The 20,405-nt window shown below is 35.8% G+C and overlaps 1 protein-coding gene across 2 annotated transcripts in view; it reads left to right on the top strand.

Annotated features, from left to right (window-relative positions):
- SYNDIG1 (synapse differentiation inducing 1) overlaps positions 1-20,405 on the top strand; it is a 295,089-nt gene that overhangs the window by 145,588 nt on the left and 129,096 nt on the right. For both annotated transcript variants that reach the window (XR_007950380.1, XM_051975832.1), the window contains exon 3: positions 18,857-18,994. Coding sequence is in view for 1 of the 2 variants with exons in the window: in XM_051975832.1 (XP_051831792.1) it covers positions 18,857-18,994 (138 nt within the window). In the remaining variant the exon portion in view is untranslated. The remainder of the gene's footprint in view (positions 1-18,856; positions 18,995-20,405) is intronic.

The following is a 20,405-nucleotide window of genomic DNA, read 5'->3' as shown; positions in this document are numbered from 1 at the left end:
GGACTCTGAAATATTATACAATTAGCCTGTGAAGGAAATCCAAAATGCCAGCAGGCAAAAATATAGGGATTGGGAATTCAATGTAATGGTTGTTAGTCATCTCCCAGAGTTCTTTCGTTGGACAAAGCTGGTTCAGTTCATTACTGCTCCATTGGAACTGATTTGGTTCATCTCCTTGCTGAGGATGATCAGATCCATCAGAATTGATCATCATATAGTATTGTTGTTGAAGTATATAATAATCTCCTGGCCCTGCTCATTTCACTCAACATAAGTTCGTGCAAGTCTCTCCAGGCCTTTCTGAAATCATCCTGTTGGTCATTTCTTACCAAACAATAATATTCCATAATATTCATATACCACAATTTATTCAGCCATTCTCCAACTGATGGGCATCTATTCAGTTTCCAGTTTCTGGCCACTACAAAGAAGGCTGCCACAAACATCTGTGCACATACAATTCCCTTTCCCTTCTTTATGACCTCTGTGGGATATAAGCCCAATAGTAACATTGCTGGATCAAAGGGTATGCACAGTTTGATAACTTTTTGAGCATAGTTCCAAATTGCTCTTCAGACTGGTTGGATGTATTCACAATTCCACCAACAATGTATTAGTGTCCCTGTTTTCCCACATCCCCTTCAACATTCCACATTATCTTTTCTTGTCATTCTAGCCAGTCTGACAGGTATGTAGTGGTATCTCAGAGTTGTCTTAATTTGCATTTCTCTGATTAATAATGACTTGGAGCATCTTTTCATATGGCCAGAAATAGTTTCAATTTCTTCATCTGTGAATTGTCTCTTCATATCTTTGACCATTTATCAATTGGAGAATGGCTTGATTTCTTATAAATTAGAGTCAATTCTCTATATTTTGGAAATGAGTCCTTTATCATAACCTTTGACTCTAAAAATATTTTCCCAGTTTATTGCTTCCCTTCTAATCTTGTCTGTGTTCATTTTGTTTGTATAAAAACTTTTCAATTTGATATAATCAAAATTTTCTATTTTGTGATCAGTAACGATCTCTAGTTCTTTTTTGGCCATAAATTCCTTCCTCTTCCACAGGTCTGAGAGGTAAACTATTCTGTGTTCCTCTAATTTATTTATAATCTCATTCTTTATGCCTAGATCATGAACCCATTTTGACCTTATCTTGGTGTACGGTGTTAAGTGTGGGTTGATGCCTAGTTTCTGCCATACTAGTTTCCAATTTTCCCAACAATTTTTGTCAAACAGTGAGTTCTTATCCCAAAAGCTGGGGTCTCTGGGTTTGTCAAACACTAGATTGCTGTAGTTACTGACTATTTTGTCCTTTGAACCTAACCTATTCCACTGATCAACTAATCTATTCCTTAGCCTATACCAAATGGTTTTGGTAACTGCTGCTTTATAATATAATTTTAGATCTGGTACAGTTAGGCCACCATCATTTGATTTTTTTTTCATTAATTCCCTTGAAATTCTTGGCCTTTTGTTTTTCCATATGAACTTTGTTGTTATTTTTTCTAGGTCATTAAAATAGTTTTTTGGGAGTCTGATTGGTATAGCGCTGAACAAATAGATTAGTTTAGGTAATATTGTCATCTTTATTATATTTGTTCACCCTATCCAAGAGCATTTAATATTTTCCCAATTGATTAGATCAGACTTAATTTGCGTGAAAAGTGTTTTGTAATTTTGCTCATAAAGTTTCTGATTTTCCCTTGGCAGATAGATTCCTAAGTATTTTATATCAGTAGTTACTTTAAATGGAATTTCTCTTTGTAACTCTGACTGTTGGATTTTGTTAGTGATATATAAGAATGCTGATGATTTATTTGGGTTTATTTTGTATCCCGCAACTTTGCTAAAGGTGTGGATTATTTCTAATAACTTTTTAATAGAATCTCTGGGGTTCTCTAAGTATACCATCATATCATCGGCAAAGAGTGATAATTTGGTTTCCTCATTCCCTACTCTAATTCCTTTAATCTCTTTCTCAACTCTTATTGCCAAAGCTAGCATTTCTAATACAATATCGAATAGTAACGGTGATAGTGGGCAACCTTGTTTCACTCCTGATATTATTGGGAATGGTTGCAGTTTTGTCCCCATTGCATATGACGCTTACTGATGGTTTTAAATAGATGCTACTGATTATTTTGAGGAAAAGTCCATTTATTCTTATACTCTCAAGTATTTTTAATAGGAATGGATATTGGATTTTATCAAATGCTTTTTCTGAATCTATTGAGATGATCATATGGTTTTTGTTAATTTGATTATTAATATGGCCAATACTGATAGTTTTCCTAATATTGAACCCCCCTGCATGCTTGGTATAAATCCTACTTGATCATAGTGTATTATCCTGGGGATGATTTTCTGTAATCTTTTTGCTAATATTTTATTTAAGTTTTTTGCATCAATATTCATTAGGGAGTTTGGTCTATAATTTTCTTTCTCTGTTTTCAGCCTACCTGGTTTAGATGTCAGTACCATGTCTGGGTCATAAAATGAATTTGGTAGGACTCCTTCATTCCCTATTTTTTTCAAATAGTTTATATAACATGGGGCTAATTGTTCTTTAAATGTTTGGCAGAATTCACATGTAAATCCATCTGGTCCTGGATATTTTTTCTTTGGAATTTGACTAATAGTTTGTTCTATTTCTTTTTCTGAAATGGGACTATTCAAGCAATTTACTTCTTCCTCTGTTAATCTGGGAAGCCTATATTTTTAGAGATAGTCATCCATTTCGCTGAGGTTATCAAATTTATTGGCATAAAGTTGGGCAAAGTAACTCCATATTATTGCTCTAATTTCCTCTTCATTTGTGGAAAGTTCTCCCTTTTTATTTTTAAGACTACTAATTGGATTTTCTTCTCTCCTTTTTCTAATCAGATTTACCAAAGGCTTATCTATTTTGTTGGTTTTTTTTTTTTCCACAAAACCAATTCTTAGTTTTATTTATTAGTTCAATAGTTTTTTTTTTTTTTTACTTTCAATATTATTAATTTCTCCTTTTAATTTTAGAATTTCAAACTTAGTATTTGGGTTTTTTTTAATTTGGTCTTTTTCTAGCTTTTTTAGTTACAAGCCCAATTCAGTGATCTTCTCTTTCTCTATTTTATTCAAGTAAGCCTCTAAGGATATAAAATTTCCTCTTATTACTGCTTTGGCTGGATCCCACAAATTTTGGTATGATGTCTCATCATTTTCATTATCTTGAGTGAAATTATTAATTGTGTCTATAATTTGCTGTTTCACCCAATCATTCTTTAAGATGAGATTATTTAGTTTCCAATTACTTTTTGGTCGATTTACCCCTAACTTTTTGTTGAATGAGGCCTTTATGTTCTAATATATGGTCAGTTTTTGTATAGGTTCTATGAACTGCTGAAAAGAAAGTATATTCCTTTCTGTCTCCATTCAGTTTTCCCCAAAGATCTATCATACCTAATTATTCTAATATTATATATACCTCTTTAATTTCTTTCTTATTTGTTTTGTGGTTTGTTTTGTCTAATTCTGAGAGTGCAAGGTTGAGATCTCCCACTATTGCAATTTGCTGTCTATTTCTTCTTTCAACTCTCTTAACTTCTCCCGTTGGAAGTTAGATGCTATACCACTTGGTGCATATATGTTTAATATTGATATAGCTTCATTGTCTATAGCACCCTTTAGCAAGATATAGTTTCCTTCCTTATCTCTTTTGATTAGATCAATTTTTGTATTTGCTTGATCTGAGATAAGGATAGCTACCCCTGCTTTTTTGACTTCAAATGAAGCATAATAGATTCTGCTCCATCCTTTTACCTTTACTGTGTATGTATCTCCCTGCTTTAAATGTGTTTCCTGTAAACAACATATTGTAGAGTTCTGACTTTTGATCCAGTCTGCTATCTGCCTCTGCTTTATGGGAGAATTCATCCCATTCATAATTACAGTTAAAATTACTAATACTGTGTTTCCTGCCATCTTATTATCCCCAGATTATGCTTTTCTTTTACTTGCCCCTTTAACACTATTTTCCAGTTTTAATCTTATGTGCCCCACTTGTATCACACCACTCACCCTCTTTAGGATGCCTTCCTCACCCTTTGAATCTCTTCCCTTTTCTTGTACCCTTTCCTTATTACTCTTTTCCTTTTCCCTTTTCCTCTCCCCCTTTTTAATGAGGTAAGACAAGGGAAAATTTTTTGTAAAACAAGTATTTTCTCTTTGAGCCAACTCCGATAAAAGTAAGATTCATACAATGTTCCTTCCCCTCTCTAAATTCCTTCAGATATTATAAGTTTCCTTTGCCTCTTCGTGGGATGTAGTTTCCCTCTTTTTATCCCCCCTTTCCTCCTTTTTTGACATTATCCCTTTTCCATTTCTACTTCCCCTTTTTTATGTTATATCAGTAAAATCAGAATATATATCTAGTGTTTTTGTATATCCAAAACAGAAATACAATTCTCAAGAGTTCCTTTTATCTTTTCTGCTTCTCTTGAGTCCTATGTTTGGAGATCAAATTTTTTGTTTAGTTCTGGTTTTTTTCTTAGAAACAAATGGAATTTATCTGTTTCATTAAATGTCCATCTTCTTCCTTGGAAGAAAATGCTCAGCTTGGCTGGGTAGTTTATTCTTGGCTGCATTCCAAGTTCTTTTGCCTTTTGGAATATCAGATTCCAGGCCTTTCGATCCTTTAATATGGAGGCAGCCAGATCTTGGTTGATCCTTATTGTGGCACCTCGGTATTTGAATTTTTTTTTTCTGGCTGCTTATAATATTTTTTCTTAATCGGATACTTCCAAAATTTGGCCACAATATTCCTTGGTGTTTTTATTGTAGGATATTTTTCATAAGGTGTTCAATGAACTCTTTCAATGCCTATTTTGCCTTCTGGTTCTATTACTTTTGGGAAGTTCTCTTTGATGATTTCCTGTAAAATAGTATCTAGGCTCTTTTTTTCATCATAATTTTCAAAAAGTCCAATAATCCTCATCAGCAAATTGTTACTTTCTTGCAAAGCTTCTCTTTCCTTTCCCCACTTTTCTTCTAACTCTCTTTTGAGAGTTAATTGGTCTCTTCTAGGAGAGCATTATGTACAAGGGGACAGGTAACATTCCACTTTGGGATATTGTCTGGAGAATTAGTAAAGGTAAAAAATTCCCAGGAAGTGCAGGGAAACAGAATTTATATATTGGAAAAAAGTAAAAAAAAAAGTTCAGGAAAGTAAGAATTGTTAATTGGAAAAGATAAAGAATTCACTAGAAAGCAGGATTTATGAATTGGAAAAGACAAAAAATTCACAAGAAAGTAGGATTTGTGAATTGGAAAAAGAAAATAATTCACTAAAAAAAAAAAAAAAAATTAGTGAAATGGAAAAAAATTCCATAGAGCAAAACGACTCATTTAAAAACTCAATTGGACACATACAAAAAGAAGTTTAAAAAAAGCTAATGAAGAAAATAATTCATTAAAAATCAAAACTGAACAAATAGATATTAATGATTCATTGAGACAGCAAGAATCAGTCAAGCAAAACCAAAAAAAATGATAAATTGGAAAAAAAAAAACATGAAATATCTACTTGAAAAGAAAAAAAATAAAAAAAACAGACCTGGAAAATAGATCTAGTGGTGTGTAAAATCTTATACTGTGCACAAAAATGTGCAAAATGTTTGGAGGTATATGCAGGACCATTGTCTGTTTTATAGTGCTTGTGGCACACTTATAATGGCAAATGCTTGTGTGAGGAATTCAGTGACCACTCGGGCTGTCTCTTTTGCTGCTGGTATTGCAAAAGTGAATCCTGAAAAGATGTCTACCACAACCTGATAAAAGACAGACGGCCGAAAGATTTATAATGGGTCACATCCATTTGCCAGATTTCATTGGGTCTCAAACCACGAGGGTTCTTCCCTGGAGGCAGTGTAGGAGCGTGGAAAGGAAGGCAAGCTGTACAGCTTTTTACTATGCTCCTAGCTTCCTCTTTTGTTATCCCAAATTGTAAATGCAAAGCTCGAGCAGCCTGATGGTATTTAGAATGGGATTCCTGGGCCTCCTGAAATAAAGGCGTACTGGTTAACCTAGTTAAAAGGCTATCTGCCTTTGAATTCCCATCAAAAATAGGACCTGGGAGTCACTATGTGAGTGGACATGCAAGATATAAATCTTACCTGGATGTTTTCTCACTTGCTCCTGAAGTTCCTTAAAGAGCTGATATATATTAGAAGCTGCAAATTTTATTTGGGCTGTGGCAATTCTTTGTACCACACCTACTGAATAGGCTGAATCAGATATTATATTTATGTCTCCTGGGTAATAAGTGAGAGCTAACATGATCGCATATAATTCGTTCTGCTGAGTGGACTGAAAAGGAGTTCTGACTACTCTCTTTATAATTAACTCATGAGAGTATACAGTACAAATATTGTGTTTGGATGCATCTGTAAAGATAGTTAGTCCTTTAAGAGGAACTTTAGAAACTTTTTCTTCAAAAATCCATTGCCAATTATGTAAAAGTCTGGTTATCTTTAATGGAGACCCATGTGTAAAATTTGGAGCCATGGCTAATAAAATTTGCCACTCTGGGATGGTCTCACAGCACACATTAATTTGTGTATTGGTGTAAAAGGTGTATATCTTATCAGATCTTGTCCCAGATAATTGTACTGCTCGCTTAATAGCCTTTAATAAAATTCTAGCCACAAGCACTGGGTAAGGAGTAAGGCTTTGTTCTGGTTGTGCTGGGAGGTTCACTCACTCTATCACACTGTCTCCTTGATGAAGGACTGCTATGGGTGCCTCTTGTGTGGCAAAAACTGGCTGCTCCTGTACTATATCTAATAAGGTCTGAATTTTATCGCTACCTAAGGGCCACTGTTCTATCCACACTGGTGTATCAGTTTTCCATTGGATAGGAACAGGTGAAAGTGTTGGCAGGCCTTCAACAGCAGCCCTGCTTAAAAAACTGAAGTACTCATTTTTAACCCTAATTGCTGTATAATGTCTCTTCCCCACAGATTGATGGGGATTTTTTCAACTATAAAAGGAGTAAAAACTCCTGTTTTGCCTTCAAAAGTCCATCTCATTAGGGGCAGCACTAACTTCAGCTGCTATTGATCCTCCTACTCCAGACATGTAGGTGTCTGCTTTAATCTTTGGCCAGTGACTGGGCCAATTGGCACCTCTAATGATTGTATGATCTGCACTTGTGTCCCTTCTAATGATAGGCCATTTATATAGATTGTGAGCATAGGTCAGTCAGCTGTTACAGCTGCTGTCCAGTATATTCCTGGACTCCACTTTCCATTTTGTTGGGCTTGTATCCTACAGAGCTCACTATATTCAGAAAGCCACAAGTAGTTTTGTCCAGGTTCTAGGCATATCCTTGCTATAGATTTCCAGTCATTAGGAGTCAAGATTTCAAAAGCCAAATTCTGTAATAACATCTTAACATAAGCTGATGTAGTCCCATAAAGAGTGCAAGCCTTTTTCAGGTCTTTGAGGATTTCTATATCAAAAGGAGCATATCTTCTACTTTCTTGACCTGAAGAATTAAACTGTTGAATTACAGGAAAAATGTGGTGTTGAAATTCTGATATATTTCTCCCTTCCTCTTTGGCCTTAATTAGTCCCTTTTGCAATCTAGTCATAGGAGCTGCTGGATGCTGGGGGGGAGGTGCTGGTGCTGTCACTGCCCCCCCCCCCCCAAACTACTTTTCCTACCTCCATCCCGGAAGGTGGAGTTGACAGAGGAGAGCCAATTACCTGCTCCTTAGCTGGAGCTGAAGCTGCCTCAGATTCACCACACCCTTGAGCCTCACTTAAGTCTCCATGCCCTGTGGGGATATGGTCATTAATCTGTTCTTTGTCTTCCTCCTTTATCTCAGGCTTTCCCATTTGGCTATTCCTAGAGTTTTTTTTTTTTTTTCCCTTTTCTTCTAGAACTTATATGGTTTCTTAAGGCCAACTGTATTATATTGTATAAATAGAATGCCTCGATGGAAATTGAATGAGGATCCTTTTCGTTGTAATATGTGGAGAGCTGTTGACCAACCAATGCCCAGTTATCTGGAGAGATTTGCTCTTCCTCTAAGAACCAAGGGGAGGTGCGTTTTAATGTACCAAGAAGTCTAGCTGTCTGTTCCCAAGTTATAAGTAGCCCTTGATCTTCTATCAGCTTAAGCAGGCTTTCTATAGCTGCATTCCTGGGGGGGTTTGGGGGTGGGGGTTTGGGGTGGGGGATGGAGAATCTTTAGCTAGGATCTGTCCCATTTCAGCCAAAAAAGGTTACTAGTTTAGTCTATTATACTCACCTAAGTTCCTGGTCACTGGAGACTTCTTCAGTGAAAGTAGGGTCCTTGGTTCCCACGCTTAGGCGCCAAATGTGATGACCGAGTATTTAAAATCAGCCAGAGTCAGGAATTTAGGTTAAGGGAAAAATCTTCAATCTTTATTCTCAGTAGAGGTGAGGGGGGATTGCGATAGCAATATGGGCAGCTGCGACAGGAAGCCAGCTAGCAGAGGGAGATAGGAGCTGAAGAGCCGTCACAAGGGCAATATGTCAAAATGCCAGCCAGCAGTCTCTCCTTCCGCTTCCCTTTCCACTCCCTTGCCTCCATCCACCAAAAACGTCATTTCCTATATAACACATCAGGACTTGCACAAAGAGTGGGAGGGGGTCATTCTTTCTCCAAGCATATCTATTAATAGAGTATGGTCCAATTACTATTTAGCCTCACGTGCTTGGGACCTCAGTGCATCAACTCAAGCCTCAGCCCATTACAAATACTAATATTGCACAGGCAAGTAATGCTGTAACAAGCAACATTAATCAATATGAAGAATTAGACATGTCCATAAGTCCTAGAAGGGTATATAAATAAGAATCATACATATACTTCCTTCAGCAGCCAAGAGGTTGTCCACAATCAATTGTCCATTACTTCACATGTCAGGGAATCCAATGATTCCTGACAATTTTTGATGTTCATGAGTCAATTGCCATACACATTGGTGTAAAGGCTCTGCTTTTTCAGTGTCACATATAGTCAGGATGGAATCATCTGATGTTTCTTGGGTCTTTTCCTTCATTTCAAGGGTCTTCTCCTTTTCTGTGTCTCTCTGATGGACAAGGTGAATGCAGCTCATTGGTACCCATCTGATTCCTTCTCCATCTGTAGAGATACAAGCAAAGCCTCTCCCTCAAGAATTTAACCTATCTGGTCCCTTCCATTCATCACTTTCTGGATCTCTCCACATCTCCTGGCGATTATCTAAAGATAGTGGAACTGCTCGCACTGGACACTGCCTTTCCAGTGGGTTATAAAACGTGTCTGCAGGAGCTAGTGCAACTTTATCAAAAATTAAAAATTAGTGGTATAGAGAGCTAAATTTAGAAGTTCTCTAGGGGTACCTGTGGCTCCCCCTTTCTATTGTTTTTGGAGGAGTGTCTTGATGTTGTCTTGATGTCTCTGTTTCCCCTCTCTATTATTGCCTGTCCTTGAGGATTAAAGGGTATGCCACTGGAGTGTAAAATCTGATATTGTGCAAAATGTTCAGAAGTATATGCAGGTCCATTATCTGTTTTTATTGCTTGTGGCACACCTATAATTGCAAAAGCTTGTATAAGGAATTCAGTAACTACTTTGGCTGTCTCTTTTGCTGCTGGTATTGCAAAAGTAAATATTAAAAAGGTATCTACTACAACATGGATAAAAGACAGATGACCAAAAGATTTATACTGGGTCACATCCATTTGCCAAATTGCCTTGTCTCAAACCATGGGAGTCCTTCCCTGGAGAGAGCATAGGAGCATGGAAAGGAAGGCAAGCCATATAGCCTTTTACTATGTTCCTAGTTTTCTCTTTTGTTATCCCAAATTGTAAACATAAAGCTCGAACAGCCTGATGATATTTATAATGAAATTCTTGGGTTGCCTGAAATAAAGGAGTATTGGCCAACATGGTTAGAAGGCTCTCTGCCTTTGAATTTCCATAAAAAGTAGGACCTGGAAGTCCACTATGTGAGTGGACATGCAAGATATTAATCTTACCTGTATGCTTTCCCGCTTGCTCTTGAAGTCCCTTAAAGAATTGATATATATTAGAAGCTAAAAATTCTATTTGCACTGTGGCAATTCTTTGTATCACACCTACTGAATAGGCCGAATCAGATATTATATTTATATCTCCTGGATAATAAGTAAGAGCTAGAATGATTGCATACAATTCATTCTGTTGAGTAGACTGAAAAGGAGTTCTGACTACTCTCTTTATAGTTAAGTCATGAGAGTATACAGCACACATGTTATGTTTGGATGCATCTGAAAAATAGTTGTTGCTTTAAGAGGAACTTTAGAAACCTTTTCTTCAAGAATCCATTGCCAATTATATAATTACCAGGTTATCTTTAAGGAGACATATGTGTAAAATTTGGAGCTGTGGCCAATAAAATTTGCCACTCTGGGATGATTTCACAGCATACATTAATTTGTGCATTGGTATAAAAAGTGTATATTTTGTCAGTTCTTATCCAAGATAATTGTACTGTCTTTAATAAAATGTTAGCCACAAGCACTGGGTAAGGAGTAAGGCTTTGTTCTGGTTGTGCTGGGAAGTTCAGCCACTCCATCACACTGTCTCCTTGATAAAGGACTGCTGTGGGTGCCTCTTGTGTAGCAAAAACTGTTTTTGAGTGACTCTTTCAACCACATTAGATAAAGCCAGTTCAACTTCTCGCAAAGCCTCTTGAGCTTTTTTGTAAGGTGGCGTGGTGAGTTTAAAGCACTGTCTCCCCTTAAAATGTCATATAATTGTTGTAATTGATGGGTAGTTAAGCCTAACATTGAACTCATCCATTGGATAGCTCCTGTCAATTTTTGAAAGTCATTTAAGTTTGTTTAGCTTCTCTGTTCTTAAAGAATGTTTTTGTACTGTAAGCACCTTAGGAAATAATTCATAATCTAAATATTGAAAAGGAGGGTGCCTTTGAATTTTTCTGGAGTTATATGCAATTTGTAGTTCCTTCGTGTTTCTATGGTCTTTTATAGACATGTTTCTAACATTTGCTCCTCAGGCGCAAACCCCAAGATATCAACCATATAATGTAACAACATAACTTTTGGAAATACTTTTCTTACTGGAGTAAGAGCAGTAGCAACATACATTTGACATATAGTAGGGTTGTTTTCTATTCCCTGTGACAAAACTGTCCATTTGTATCTTTTATAAGACTCAACTAAATTAACACTGGATACCGAAAAGGCAAATCTTTTTATATCCTCCTTATCCAGAGGAAAAGAATAGAAACAATCCTTAATGTCTGCAATCCAAAGGCCATTCTCTAGACAATTGAGTAGGAGATGGAAGTTCAGGCTGAAGAGATCCCATGGTTTCCATCTCTTCATTTACTTATTTTTAATCAGTCAACATCCTCAATTTTCCAGACTTCTTTTTTACAATAAATACATCAGAGTGCCAAGGACTTACAGCAGGCTGTAAATGTCCTTGGTCAAGTTGCTCCTGTACTATACTTAATAAGGCCTGAATTTTATCACTAGCTAAGGGCTACTGTCCTACCCCTACTGGTGTATCAGTTCCATTGAATGAGAACAGATGACAGATCAGGCAGGTCTTCAACAACAGCCCTGCATAAAAAGCTGAGGTATTCAATTGTAATCCTGTCTCTTCCCCATAGATTGATGGCAGTTTTTTTTAGCTACAAAAGACGTAAAAACTCCTGTTTCAGCTTCAAATATCCATCTCAAAGGGGTAGCACTAATTTCAGTTGCTATTAATCCTCCTATGATAGACTATAGGTGTCTGCCTTAATCTTTGGTCAGTCACTGGGCCAATTGTCACCTCTAATGACTGTACAATCTGTACTTGTGTCTACCAATCCTTCTTATAATATGCCATTTATATAGATAGTGAGCATAGATTGGTCAGCTGTAACAGCTGCTATCTAGATTATTCCTGGATTCTGTGGTTGGGAATCAATATCTGGATAAATATCACCATATTCCCTATTAAGAGTATGTATCAGTAAACCTAATGCTACTATTTCTCCTGATTGATAAGTCACACATTGTCTACCTGTATTAGTGACTGGGATATTATCTACACATTCCCCAGTTTTCCACATCAGTGTATGGATGGACACTGTTTTGTAAGCACTCTCAGGAGGTAAAACGGTTAAGCTGATTGTGTATGGAGTCAAGGGCCTCCATTGGCTGGACAGGGACAGCTTTCACCTCGGTAGGGGATAACTCAGTAGTCTCAGCTGCATACAACTCTATTCTCCCCAATGATAATCTATTTCCCCCATCAGGTTGCTTCACAGTTGATTGATCATGTCTGAGTACTGAACTTCTAAAGACTGTCTGGGTGTAATAATATTAGCTGCCATCATGCCCCAAGTGTTTTTTGCCTGGGACCCTGAAGCTGAGTCCCCACTTCCATTTCCCTGAATCAATCTACATTCTGATGCTCAAGGGAAGCCTTTGTTGCATTTGTTTGCACTGGGTCCTGCAGACAGGTTTTATAACCCATTGGAATGCAATGTTTGCAAAGCAACATTGAGCTTTCAGATGCCCTACTTTACTACAATGAAAGCATTGATGAATGTCTCTAGAAATCTCTTGTCAAAAGGGACCCTGTCTTCCGATGTGAAATTATATCTAGCTTCAACCAGTAGCTGTAGAAGGCCAGAACTCTGGAGAAGTATATTTGAAACAAGGATACTTACAGCAAGGTGTTAATTCAGTAGAATTGATGAGATAATGGTTCTCTAGTTCACATATGTCTAGTATGATATAATGATATAATCACTCTAATTGACCCATACTCAGTATCCTGTAATGATGTAATTGTAATAGGGTATTTAAGGGCTGAGAGAACTGAGGATACAGTCAGTCAGAGTGAACAGACTGTGAAGAAGACAGACTATGACAGACAGACTGTGAAGGACAGAGACTGAGTTAGTCAGAGTGAATAGACTGTGAAGGAGACAGAGTGTGAAGGCGACAATAAAGATTTTAGACTCTCTTCCTGACCATCCTCAAGGTCATGCTGAGACCAAGGCCCATCTGGAGGACTTCCAGAAAGCTAGCCCAGATGTCACATTTTGGCGCTCAACTTGGGGCACTAAAGAAACACATTACATGTTGAGACTCTGCACTTAAGGAACTACACTCAGCAGCTCCAGGGATGTGATCATTAGTTCAGTGGAGAAGTCCCTGTGACACAGAAATAGGCTAAAAAACTAGTCACTTTCATTAAATGGGGCAAATACTAAGAAAAGAGCCTTCCCTACCCCAAAGGGGAGTGTGTAGCAAACATAGTTAGGTTAATAAAGAAGTAAAGTTTGTTGGTAACTTGGGAGCAGATCATTGGAATCTTAGAAATATTAGAGTGCATGTCTCCTTGGTTCTCTAAGGAAGACAAATTAGAATCAAATAAGTGGAAACTAGTGGGAGAGCAACTAATTGAATATTACAATGATAATGGTCCTGATTCAATCCTAAGGAAACATTCTATAAATACAATATAATACAATAGGCTTTAAGGAATCCCAAAAGTTTTAAAATAAGGAAAAAGGAGAAAGAGCAAGAGGGGAATGGTACTGATAAAACAGCTAAAAAGCATGAAGAATTGGACAAGAAAGGAGTTTAGTACAGTGCTGATGAAATTAAAGTGTGGTCCTTCACAGCAGGAGCCCTTAGGGTATTCCCCATCTCCTGACTCTCCCCTCTCAATTTCACCTTCATAGGTTGAGGGAGGAAGAGGAGTGGGAGAGCAGTGACACCATTAGCACCACCCATGCAGCAGCTTTGTCCACCCCCTATGATACGATTACAAAGGACACTAATTAAAGCTAAAGATGAAGGAAAGGATATACCTTATTTGAAAATAGAAGCATACTCTGTGATTGAAGAGTTTGACTTTATTTCAAGAAAGAAGATATACTCCTTTTAATCTGGAAATTATCAAAGATCTGAAAAAGGCTTGCATTCTATCTTAGGTTAAGATAGTATTAGAGAATTTGGCTTATGAAATTTTAACCCCTAGCGATTGGAAATCTATAGCAAGAACATGTTTAGAACCTGGACAAAAAGTTTTGTGGCTTTCTGAATTCTGTAGAATACAAGTCCAATGAAATAGGCAAACTAGAGTTAATATACCAGTCACCAACTAGTAGGTTTAGGTCTTTATGCAGACACTTCAGCAGAGATTAATTACCCTGTAGCAGCATATGAACATATTGCTTCTGCTGCTATCAAAGCATGGGGCACTCTCTAAGAAAGACAAGATAGAGGGGAAGCCTTCACAAAAATAATACAAAGTCCAAATGAACCCTTGGCTGATTTCATGGGACGTCTGCAGACAACTGTCATATAAACTGTTGGTAAAGATGTAGCAACAGAAATTATAAGACAACTTGCTAAAGAAAATGCTAATGAGATTTGAAGAAGTCACAAAGACCTGATTCCAGAGTTAGCCCTCTATCTACTGAATCACCTATCTCTCCACCTAAGAAGTCTATGTTGACTTAATTTTTTTTCAATTTAAGCTCTATTCAATCATCAGCTGCACATATATGCATTCCATCAGTATGAAATATGAAGAACAGAAATCCTTGATCTTGTTAATTGATTGTTTTTGTTGTTTGTGGTAGAATGTTTGTTTTTTTTTTTTTTTTTTAATTAGGGTTATGGGCATTCTTTTCTGAAATCCTTCTAATGTGGGGAACTCACATTTTGAAAAATCTCTCCATATAACAAATTAGCTTCACTGAAGTTCACTTTTCTTGTCTATAATATTAAAAGATTAGACTAGATCAGTGCTGTTAAACTCTGGTAGAAATAGATCCCTATGATCATGTATTGACCTGGAAAACGGTAAATCCACATTTTACAATATATGTCATAATATTTTTATTTGTAGAAACAGATCTCTGTGAGCCACACATTGATATAGAAAACCATAAATACACATTGAATGATCTATGTTATTATATTTTTATTTATTTTAAAAATATTTCTTTATTACATGTTAATTTAATTTGAGCATTCCTCAAGGATTATAAAGGCCACAATTTGACATTTATCAAATGAAAGACCTCCAAGATCCTTCAAAATTCTAAATTTCTCAGTCAATCAACTCACCTTTTAATTAAAGGTATAATATATAGTAAACTATAAAAATATAGAAATAAAGTTATGAATTATGCTATTAGGGAATTTATTAGAGGGCAGATCTGAAATAACCCTGATTTCCCCATACTAATGTATGTCAAAGGGCAACCAAGGTCATCCTGAAACCAAAGCCAGCTTTTTATTAACTCTTGTTACAATGCTCATTCTTTGCTTATTTCTCATCAGCAATCTAAATCTTCAACAATCATTAGAATGTGCATAATGTAATGGAAGAAGTGTTGTTTGGAGTCAAAGAAACCAGGTCACACTCACTCTTTTGTTTTATATGATTTATGTGATCCTGGCAGAAGCACATAATCTCCCTAGTACCTTATTTTGTTTCCTTATGTATAAAATCAGGGTCTTGGATTAGATGAACTTTGTAGGTTTTTTGATTTTCTAGTCCTGTATTTATGGTTGTATATTACCCATCATGGAATATTGGAGCTACTTATTCTATAACTTATTTTTGAGAAAAACTTTGGTATTATGGATAAATGGCATGCTATGGAGGAAAAGGCCTGGTCCCAAATCTTTCCCCTGACAAATACTATATGATCATGGATATCTCATTCAACTGATGAATACCCCAGCTAACTCTCAAAGAACAAAATTTCTAGAGATAGCCAACTGGCATTTCTTTTTTTTTAATCTTTTAAAATCTATTTTATTTTTAATTCGTAGACTGAAACAAGTATTTCCTTAACATAGCATAATTTAAAAGATGATTATATATGAAACTGCAGATCTACTATATGTACCTTGCTATACCTTTTTAAAGTACCTATTATGTGCAAGTGATTTGCTAAATGCTGGATACACAAGGAAAGCCAAAAACAATCCTCATTTTCAAGGTGCCCATAATTTCATGAGAGAAACAACATGCAAATCACTATTTACAAATAAGCTGTATATAAAGTAAATTGAGGGTAGTCTCAAGTAGAAGACTAAATTTAAGGAGGACTGAGGAGTACTTCTGCAGATGATGGAACTTTAGCTAAAACTAGAAGGAAGCTAAGAGATAGAAATGAAGAGGATAGAAGATTAACCAATGTGTTCTTGTGGAAATTGTTTCCATTCTAGATATTCCATACACAGAAAAATCCCAGGTTCACAGCAAAACGAAAAACACAGAGATTAAAAACAAAGAAAAATGGTAGAATTGTGAAATGATCTAACTATTCTGGAGAGTAATTTGGAACTGTGTCCAAAGAGCTGTAAAACTATGCATACCCTTTGACCCAGCAGTGTCATTACTGGATCTGTATTCTGAGGAAATTTTAAAGGAGGAAAAGGACCCACATGTGCAAATATGTTTATAGCATCTCTTTCTGTAGTAGCAAAGGATTGGAAATTGAGTAGATACTCATCAACTGGTGCCTAAGCAATTATGATGATAAGGGAATATTATTATTCTATAAAAATGATTAGCAAGTTGATTTTAGAAAGGCCTGGAAAGATCTACATAAACTGATGCTAAGTGAAACAAGCAGAACCAGGAATACATTGTAGATAGCAACAGCAAGAATGTGCAAAGATCAACTATGAAAGACTTGGCTCTTCTTAGTTCAGTAATCTAAAGCAATCCCAATGGACTTTGGACAAAAAATGCCATCTGCATCCAGAAAAAGAACCGAGGAGATTGAATGTAAATCAGAACATGCTATGTTCACTTCTTTTTTTCTGTGGTTTTTTTTTTAATCTCTCCCATGGTTTTTTTTTTTTTTTTCCTTTTGCTCTGATTTTTCTCTTCCAACGTGATTCATAAATTATACTTTAAATAAATAAATTTACTGGGGGAAAAACAAACAAAAATTCCATCTTTATTGAACTAACTTCTTTTAGTGATAAACAAATGATAATAAATCAGTAATCTCAACTTCAATTTCCCATCCAATTCAATAGTTACCTTTTTAAGATTGTATAGATGGAGTATGATTGTTCAGTACACAGAAGCTGCTTTCTTTGGAAGAGCTACTGTATGAGAATATACACAGCTGCCTAACTACCCAGAAGCTGTCTAGAAGTCCTGAGTGTTACACATTTTTCATTCACATAAAATAAGGAAGCATTCAGAGATGTGACAAAAAAAAAATGGGGCAACACCACCTGGAAGGTTTAAGGTCTATAAACTTAACAATGAATTATTCATTCCTGTATGTTCTTAAGTTCATCCTTCTGTGCTAGACATAATGATGGTAATCTTCATTTTATGTTACTGTTTTGAAATACCATATGGGAAAGTATAATGCAGAGTGAAAATTACTCTGATTCACAAGGTTGATGTTTGGATATTACATGATTCTTGAAACTGTAAAAATAATAACTTATGTGGAGAATAGGTAATATATATATGTATATATATATACATATATATATATGTTTTCATAAAAGAGAAGGCATTCTAACATTTTTAGGCTGAAAGTTGGTTCATGGAGTTTCAAATGATTGATCAAAAAATTTTGAAAGCATTGAAACTATTTCTATGGGGGGGAAATAAGTAGCATACCCATCATTGCATTCTAGATAATCATATGAATAATTCTTTTCTTTGGATTTTGCACACCCAAAGTTGGGAAGCTTTTTAGAAACTCTTAAATTATACTTTAAGTCATAAAGTTGTTTTTTGAAATATGTTAGTTGTTTCATGTCTATTCTCAAATTTAAAAAAAATACAAGTTTCTATTTTAGATCAAAGGTCTTAGAATTGGAAAAGACTTGAACACACATAATGTTTTAAGCATCAATTCATCTAAATCACTATTCTACTTAAAGATCAAGTACTGCAGGGGCAAAAATGGCTTCCCTAAGATCACAAAGCTATTAAATATGAGAGTAAGTGTTTGAATACAAGTCACATGACTTCACATAAAATTTTCTCTTTTTCATTTGTGTGGACCTAGGAACCTGAGAGCACATACACACAAGTGGCAAGGAAAGTTTCATTATTGTGACTCTTTGCAGATTGTGTTTATGAGCCCTGCAGTAAAATTTATTTTCAATTTACTCCAAAACAAAATCTTTATATACACATAGATACCAACCCAACTTATAAATCATGGAAAATCAATGATAATGAATTCACAAGATACATCTATGTATCAATGTTTGGTTTCAAAAGCCATCCACAATTTCTCATCATTACAGCACTACCAAGATCCCAATCTTTGTACCCAAATGAGACTCTCCTCCCTAGTATTCTCAATTGGACCTTAGCAATCCACTCTCTGACAACCTTTAATATCATTTTTTTAAAAAATTTTTCACTAATTTGTTTATTTTATTAAAGCTTTTTATTTTCAAAATTTGTGCAGAGATAATTTTCAACATTCATTCTTGCAAAATCTTTTGTTTCAATTTTTTCCTCCCTTTCCCCCACCCCTTCCCTTAGATAGCAAGTAATCCAATATATTTTAAACATGTGCAATTCTTCCAAACATATGTCCACAATTATCATGCTACACAAGAAAAATCAGATCAAAAAATGAGAAAGAAAACAAAATGCAAGGAAACAACTACAAAAAAGAATGAAAAGACTATATTGTAATCCACATTCAGTTCCCACAGCCTGACAGACATTGAATAGGCTTTTAATGAATATTTATTGATCACTACTGTCATTAACCAATGTTTTTCTCTCTTCCCTATCTTCCTTCTCCTCCTCCCTTTGCTATTCCAGAGTGACTATTCAAGTGATACAGAGAGTGAGGACAACTTCCTGATGATGCCGCCAAGGGATCACTTGGGTCTCAGTGTTTTCTCCATGCTCTGTTGCTTCTGGCCCCTGGGAATTGCTGCCTTTTATTTGTCTCATGAGGTAATATAAAACTACAATCTTGATACATGACTCAGGTCTCTTAGATCAGTGCACACACCTGATGACGTTTGTAGCAGTGCAATCTGAAGTGTCTTTGTTCAGTTGAAAGAAAGAGAGATGTGCTATAGAGAGAAAATCTATAAAACAGGACAAAACAGGCAGAGATACATTCATCTATGAGGGTAATGTTACTGTCCTCTTAATCTTGTCACTATTCTTTAGGAATATTTCTAAGAGCAGGAAAACTTTATAAATCTTATGTATGTATATAATGTGTATAATAAAACCAAAGTTGATCTTAGAACAATCTTCTAAGATAAATCAATTATTATCACTCTTTTATAGATGAGTAAACCAGAGTTGAGGGGGAGTTGTGATTTTCTTAGAGTGACAATGATCTTAAGTTCTTGAAGTAAGATTTGGATTCAGTTCTTCCTAATTCCAATTTTAACATTAGCTCACCTAATGGCAAATGGTTCAGCAATGAAAATGGTCATCCAGTTGCTGGTAGTAATATTAAAATAACCTCTATTTTTGAATAATACTCAGAGTCAGTAACATGTACCCAGCTGAGAAAGTAAAAGGTGGGAACATCAGGCAACATACTATAGTACAAGAAAATTGTAATAGAGAAGACCAAAAAAAAAAAAGTAGTTCATTCAGGTTGGCAGGGATTGTCCATCATTGATAACCCCTGATGCATTGGTTGTGGAAAGGTCAGGGCCTAATAGGGAAGTTAGGTAGTACAGTAAGTCATAGGACTGGGTCTGAAAATAGGAAGACTTAATTTCAAATCTCACCTTTGATACACACCACATGGATATGAACAAATACTTTAACCTCTTTAAGTCTCAGTTTCTCCATCTGTAACATAGGAAAAATAACAACTACCTCACAGGATCCTTGTGTATATGATATGCCTTAAAGCACTATATAAATGTCAGCTGTTATATATTATATCCTTACCTGACCCTAAAATATTAAAGAATCACTTGATGTTAATGACATTTCTATAGTCTGGTGCCTTTCTTCTTTAATAGATAGGTAATGTTCTGTGCTGATTCAGTCTTATTTGCTTGTTAGGCAGAGGTAGGTAGAGATCTTTCCCATACAACCCATCTCCCTTTTTCTTTCTGTTATGCAGTATATATTCATGGCAGTATGTCTCTTTTTAATCATCCCAATTTTCTTTTCATTTATTGGTACATAATGATCTAGGATCATTATAGAAGAGAAAGCAAGGGGAGCTTAGGTAGCATTCTTTTTCTTGTAGTTCCCTGCAATTTCCAGGTTAAGTTGTCCCTCTTCTAAGGATTAATGTCTGTGTGTTAAGGAGTAAACTAACTGGAAGACAAACTTTTCAGAGTAGAACAATCATATATCACACACTACCCATTAACCACCGATTTCC

This window comes from Antechinus flavipes, chromosome 2, assembly GCF_016432865.1.
Source record: "Antechinus flavipes isolate AdamAnt ecotype Samford, QLD, Australia chromosome 2, AdamAnt_v2, whole genome shotgun sequence".
Lineage (NCBI taxonomy): Eukaryota > Metazoa > Chordata > Mammalia > Dasyuromorphia > Dasyuridae > Antechinus > Antechinus flavipes.
Note: the sequence above shows the minus strand (reverse complement) of the source record. Positions and strands in the feature narration are given on the sequence as shown.